At 38.9% G+C, this 6,482-nt stretch overlaps 1 protein-coding gene across 1 annotated transcript; it reads right to left on the minus strand.

The window, feature by feature from the left end:
- Positions 1 to 2,027: 2,027 nt before the first annotated feature.
- Positions 2,028 to 6,172, minus strand: LOC306711216 (uncharacterized protein). Its single transcript, XM_079180037.1, has 6 exons — positions 6,094 to 6,172; positions 5,866 to 5,991; positions 4,785 to 5,450; positions 4,469 to 4,636; positions 4,146 to 4,241; positions 2,028 to 3,713 (listed from the first exon to the last, which is right to left on the minus strand). The coding sequence occupies exons 3-6, from the start codon at positions 5,076 to 5,078 to the stop codon at positions 3,387 to 3,389; spliced, it is 885 nt and encodes a 294-aa protein (XP_079036163.1). The 5' UTR covers positions 5,079 to 5,450; positions 5,866 to 5,991; positions 6,094 to 6,172; the 3' UTR covers positions 2,028 to 3,386.
- Positions 6,173 to 6,482: the final 310 nt, after the last annotated feature.

Below are 6,482 nucleotides of genomic sequence, written 5' to 3' on the forward strand. Positions count from 1 at the left end.
TTTGTGATGACTCACACTGCATCGTTGACTTCAGTTCATTATTTACTACATTCAAGCAAATCCTTTTAACAACAACAACCCTTACACAACGAGTGTTAACGTGTTACACTCAGCTGTGGGTTTTGTATGCAGGTGGTGAGAGTGAAGCCTTGCATAGCAAGAGAGCTACACTTGACAGTTTGTAAAGCAGTGTGTTCTCGTCTATTGTGTGATTTTTCTGAAGTTAAGCAGTCTGGAAGGAAGCCTTTATGATGTGAGACTGATACAAATCTCAATCTGCTGCCATCACAGTTCATTGGTGTTTTAGGTGAAGAACTAGAGAAACTTGTGTTCTTCAAAGAAATGTAGAAAGAGAGAGACAATTCATCTGCTGACTTCCTGTAGTTGAGCTGTTGGATTTAGGAGCAGATTCCTTGTATCAGTCTGTTATGTCCACTGGAGGGCAGACAGGGACAGCAGCTGTGATGAGGTGGACACAAGAGAGAAATAGTGACACGGATGGGCTGCATCATATCATGTTGCAATGGATATACTGTAAATGCATGCAAACATGCATGAGCTTTCAAATAGGTTTCCATGTTGGCCAATGGTTCATTACCATCAAGAAGTATGATCATTAGTTATGTTGCAGCAGGATAAATCAGTGTAGTCACAGGGATCATGTTTCGCAATACATGTTTAGCTACTTTGACTCAAAGAAATATAAATATAAATCAGGTCAAAATTTTGATTGGATAAATTGTCTAGAATTGTCCAGTTGATATTCTTGGCTTCTCACTGTAAACCCGAATAAGTTACCGGAACTCAAAGGAATTGAGGCAATCGATTGCCTCAATTTTTTTAAGTTGATTAACTTAAAAGTCAAAACTTCCCAGAACTTAAAAGGTTGGATGACTTCTACTTGTACCTTTTGATAACAGTTAAATTAAAGTGCTCATTTAGTTCAACTCAAATATTTTCAGTTAATATGACTTACAGTTTTCTGTTAAGGGAACTCAATTATTTTCAGTTATTATGACTTAGAATTTCAAGTTTTCAAACCATTGGAATAAGTTCACAGAACTCAAAAAAATAAGTACACAACCACACCATTTTATGTTAACCAAACTCAATGTTTATTAGTTTGTGTTGTCATTGTTTTAAGTACACATTGGTCAAATATGTTACGTTTGTTTACTTAAAAAGATGTGACTCGAAACTTAACATTTTTGAGGCAATTGATTGCCTCAAATACATTGAGTTTAACTAACTCAATATCTAAAAGTCATGAACATCATTTATTGAACAGTATTTTCTTGCCCGCTCACTTTTAGCACACTGCAATATTAAAGAAATATATAAAGAAAAATAAATAATAATAAACATTTATAAATTAAAATAAATGGAACACAAAATAATTTTAAAATATACTTAAATAAATTGTAATCAAAAATAATAATTAATAATACCAAAATGAAATTATTTTTCGTTATAGCTATAAAAGAAAAAACACTGTGCTTTTGGCTTCCTTGCCAATTCCTGAGTAAGACAACAGGGCAGAAATTTGGAGAGACAGCGAGTGCGCTTTCATGGCACTGGCAGGTTCCTGACGGTCAGTCGGTCGTCAGACTTCTCCGACGAGTGTGTATCATCTCTGGCGTGTTCGTGACTAGTCACTGGCGGTCATCAGTCGGTCGTCAGTCAGGCGTAACGTTAAGTACAGCGGCACGTCTGTGACATGTTTTAAATATCTTTTGCTGTCACTTATTGACACTATGAAATTGTACACGTGCAATTTTTGATTTGAGAATAAACATTTTCTGGCAACACCCATTGTTGTTACTACAGGTCAGCTGCCGTAAATCATATTTATGCCTTTAGTTAACTGAGCCCCCGTTCTCTGTATACGTCCCTCGAGCAACCTCATATTTTTTTTGTTCATCATTCATTTTATTTATGTATGATTTCACTGGTTTTGAAACAAAAAGGAACAAAGTGAAATCATACATAAATGAAATGAATGATAAACAAAAAAATACAACGCGGTTGCTCGAAGGACGTATACAGAGAACGAGGGCTCAAATATGATATAATATAAAGGCATAAATATGATTTACGGCAGCTGACCTGTCGTAACAACAATAGGTGTTGCCAGGAAATGTTTATTCTTTAATCAACAATTGCACATGTAATTTCATAAAGTGTCAATCAGTGACGGCAAAATACATTTAGACTAACATGTCACAGACAGGTACTGTCTGACGACCGACTGACTGTTAGGAACTTGCCAGTGCCATGAAAGCGCACTCGCTGTCTCTCCAAATTTTGATGAAATTACAAAAAATCTATAGACTGTTTAAAAACATTTTCACTTAAAACTTTGAACTAGCCTTTTATAATGCTTTACCCTGCAGCCTTCTTTCAGATGAGTTTCTACATCATCAAGTCATTCTTGACAGTCTGCAACGTGGGTGACAGTTTACCACCTTCTAGACCAGGGGTGGGCAATTAATTTTTACCGGGGGCCGCATGAGCAACCCGAGCACTGCTGGAGGGCCACATCGACAATATTTCAATTAAATTTTGCTCAATATTATTTTTGATATACCGTAAGATAAATAATAATAATTTCATTTAACCTAACTTGACTTTATACAAAAGCAGATTGCTTTTGATGGTTTTATTTAAACTCTTAATCCTTAAATATTTATATTAGGCTATGTGAAATTGAAATAAGAAAACAAAAACAATCATTGAATCACTGCAATTTATATTTATTTTTTTATTAATTTATTTTTAATATTATTTTATCTCTGGGGGTGTGAAGTATGGTAAAAAGTCCTTGTTGGGTTTGCAGTTTTACCATCAACGCATCAGCCTCCCTTGCGTGCTCTTCATCAGACAGATTCCGGTATTTATCCTCGTGCTTCGTCGTGTAGTGGCGATTCAAATTATAATCTTTAAACACAGCAACCTGTGTACCACAAATTAAGCACACGGCTTTACCTTTAATTTCTGTAAAGAAATACTTGGCAGTCCATGTCTTGTTGAAAACACGGCATTCGTCATCAACTTTTCTTTTTTTAGCGTGAGCGGACATCTCGGGGGTAACCGGGCATCACTTGTCGCTGTGCACCTTCACTCACAGGTTACGCACGGACATATGTCCATAAATAACACTTTTCAAAATAAAAGCAGCACAATTGTATTGCACGCACGACATAGATGTTTTTTTAAATTTATTTTGTAATTTGTGATTGCCGCTGTTCACCTTCACTCGCAATCACGCACGCGCATACGTCCACACGGAAGTAATACAAATAACGCTTTTCAAAACAAAAGCAGCACCGTTGTATTGCACACTCGACATAGATATTTTTTTAATTTATTGTAATTTATGATTGGCCTCACGCGGGCCGGACAGGGACGCACAAAGGGCCAGATGTGGCCCGCGGGCCGTAAGATGCCCAGGTCTGTTCTAGACCAAGTAAAATCTTTTGAGTGAATTCAAAAGTGTTGGTCAGTGCTTTGGGGTAGCTGAGGTGTAGTGCATAAATCAGCCCAAATATTACCAGGAAGGCATCGCCAAGTCTGGGGAGGCTGACCATGGCATCACTTTCAATGACGACAGAGATTCTCACAGGGTGGTAGTGAACTGGACTTGTGTCATGGTCACTGATGACAGTAAGGAGGCCCACTGAAACACCATCAAGCTCTGGCTCATCAGACTCATCCTGAATGAATGAAAAAGAGATACTAATCACAAACTAACACATGGAACAGAACAGATGACACATAATTTATCTTTCTTTAACCAAGTCCCATTGAAAACCAATACCTCTTTTACAAGGGAGACCTGGGTCTCATTGTAAGAGGTGAAAAACATAAGATCCATGTTCTGCACACACGAATCAGTCAAATTACCAGAGAATCTATGTGGTGTGAGAGACTGAAACCAAGCTAAAGGACATTTACAGGAACATGTTTTACTGAACATCTTATCACTTGCCAATACAGTTCCTTTGTAGTGAGGAGAAAGAAAACAGACCATACACGAAAACTGTATGGGTAGACTAAACAAAGGTAAGTCCTAAAAGATATTAGTATTTTGATGAACTGTCTACATAATACACAGTATAATCTGTTAGTGACTTAAGGAGACTCACGGTGCAGGTTCGGAAAAATCCAGAAACATCCTCGCGCAGATACACAGGAAGGGCGTGAAGAACAGTAGTGCGCTTGCTGTGGATGTCATGCATTTCCTATTCAGATAAAAACAGAATTGTACATACTGAAGAGTTTACTGAACAAAGCTGATTTTAAACAGTCCAATCAGAACATATGTCCACAAATAACCTGTTCACATCTTTAATGCAATCAGACAAATGGCAAACACAAAGTGGACTAATTGCAAAATTCACAAAGCTCAATTTGAACCTGTTCGAAGTTCCACCGGTTCAACCTATGAAGTGTGTAATAATCTATTTACCTGTTCATCGTGGATTTTTAAAATGTCAGCCAGAGCATCTGCTGTCTTCCCAGTTTTTGATGCCTTCTGTCTGAATAAGGTCATCAGTCGAGGAAGATGGCGGTCAAGCTCAGCATAGAATCTGTTGGACAGGTTCTGATTCGTAATCCGCTGGAAATCTGCATACAACTACATTGAAATAACAGGAGAATACAGCAACACTTAAAAAAACAGTTCAATTTGAAAAATCTAGGCCACATTTATAAAGCATAAAATAGCGGCCAAATGAGTAAGAATCACAATTTTCACTTAAAAAGAGAGAGCTGATCCATATTACCTCAGACTCTATTTTGAGAGCAGGCCAGAGGTCCATGAGCTCGTTCACTGGTGGGCAGGACATCACTATGGTCTGTCGGCGTAGGGGAAATGTGGTCTCCATCATCTTTCTAATGAGGGGCAGATTCTTCTCAGTCTTCTTGACTTCTTCAACAATTGTCTGCCTTAACTGGCTTGAAGGATCCTTTCCTTGGGGAAAGTTGGGTAGGAAGTTGACTTCTGCTCGCTTGGGTCTTTTTAATGTTGGAATGTGAAGATTCATTTTCAGGATTACTTCTACTTCTTTTTCCAGCATTAACAGTAACCTCCTGAGATCCAGCCCGTCTCATCTTGTTCCTGAAATTGCCCATCTTAAACTTGATGCTGTTTTTCCATCCATTCCAGCCAGTCTCAGATCCTGCTTCCTTCAAGCAGGGATGTTTGGCTACAAGAGCCTCAGCAGCCTTTGTGATCTCTTTATCACTTGGGTAAGCCTTAAAACCATATAGAGTAGATGCAAGCTTTTCTAAAATGTTGTGCTTTAGGTCTCTTGTCAACTTAAGGTGTGTGTTGTTCTTCTCATATTCCGCATTTCCATCTCTAAGTTTCAGTTCAACATCAAATGCAAATGTGGGAACAGGAAAAGGACCTGGAGGCCACCTGCTGAGACGCTCTGGAGTTGACACATCTGAAAGTATAACAGTAGATGCAATAGAGCTGGAGTCTTGTGAAAGTGAGATGTGCACAACAGCTTTTTGTGGCAATTCCTCAATGTCTGCAAGGGAAGTAAGTTTCCCTTCAAAGTCTGGATCTTCGTAAAGTAAAACGAAGTCAAGGTTGATTTCCAGCTGCTCTTTTATAATGTTGATCAGTGCATCAACCGAGGCTGGTCGTGAGCTGAGTTTTAATTTTCTAGCCTGGTCTGGCTCAACAACACGAAGAATCATTAGTTGTGGGGATGCAGCTGCCATTGTGCTAATGAAAAGACAAAATCAGGTTGATAAGGAGTACCGCTTATAGTATATACAGCTTATAAATTGCTTAATTCCACAGAGTGAATAAAGACACAATAACTGATAAATAAAAGAACCATTCATTATTACCTGAACTCAGTTCTGTCTCACTTGAACTCGCTTGGGGGTCAGCAGCAGCGAGCCGTCAATCTTGTATGCTGAGAGAGGGACTGTATCATTCAGACCAGACTGCAGGTGGATCACAGGTGGACCACACTAAAAGAGAGAGAAATACAAATGTTTTAAGTTATTGGTATTTAGAGGGGGGGGGGGGGGAAGAGGGGTGGTTGATAGAAGAATTCACATTCATTGGATTACCTGGTATCTTTATCACATCTTCAGTTATCTTCCTTAACTCTGTCTTAACTTCTTAAAACTGCAAAGGCATACACTGATCTGAAACTGAACAATTAAAAGCATTCAAAGAGTGTCAAATTATAAATTTCCCAGTTAATGATCTTTTCATTTGATCCCCTAAGCATACCTGCAAACTCATAGGGGGTGAAAAAGGTGACAGCAACTTGGATGAAAAGTTGGGAGGGAAATGAAGACACTGTAGACATCTTAACGCTGATTGGCCAAGACCCGACACGTCACATCAAAGATGTTTTATTGCGAAGATTACGACTCCTCGTCTCGCTCCAATCTCAGAAACGCCGGCCGGCCCGCCGAACGGCCGGCCAGTTGACCCCCCCCCTCCCAGAAAC

Source organism: Pholis gunnellus (genome assembly GCF_910591455.1).
Source record: "Pholis gunnellus genome assembly, chromosome: 19".
Classification (NCBI taxonomy): Eukaryota; Metazoa; Chordata; class Actinopteri; order Perciformes; family Pholidae; genus Pholis; species Pholis gunnellus.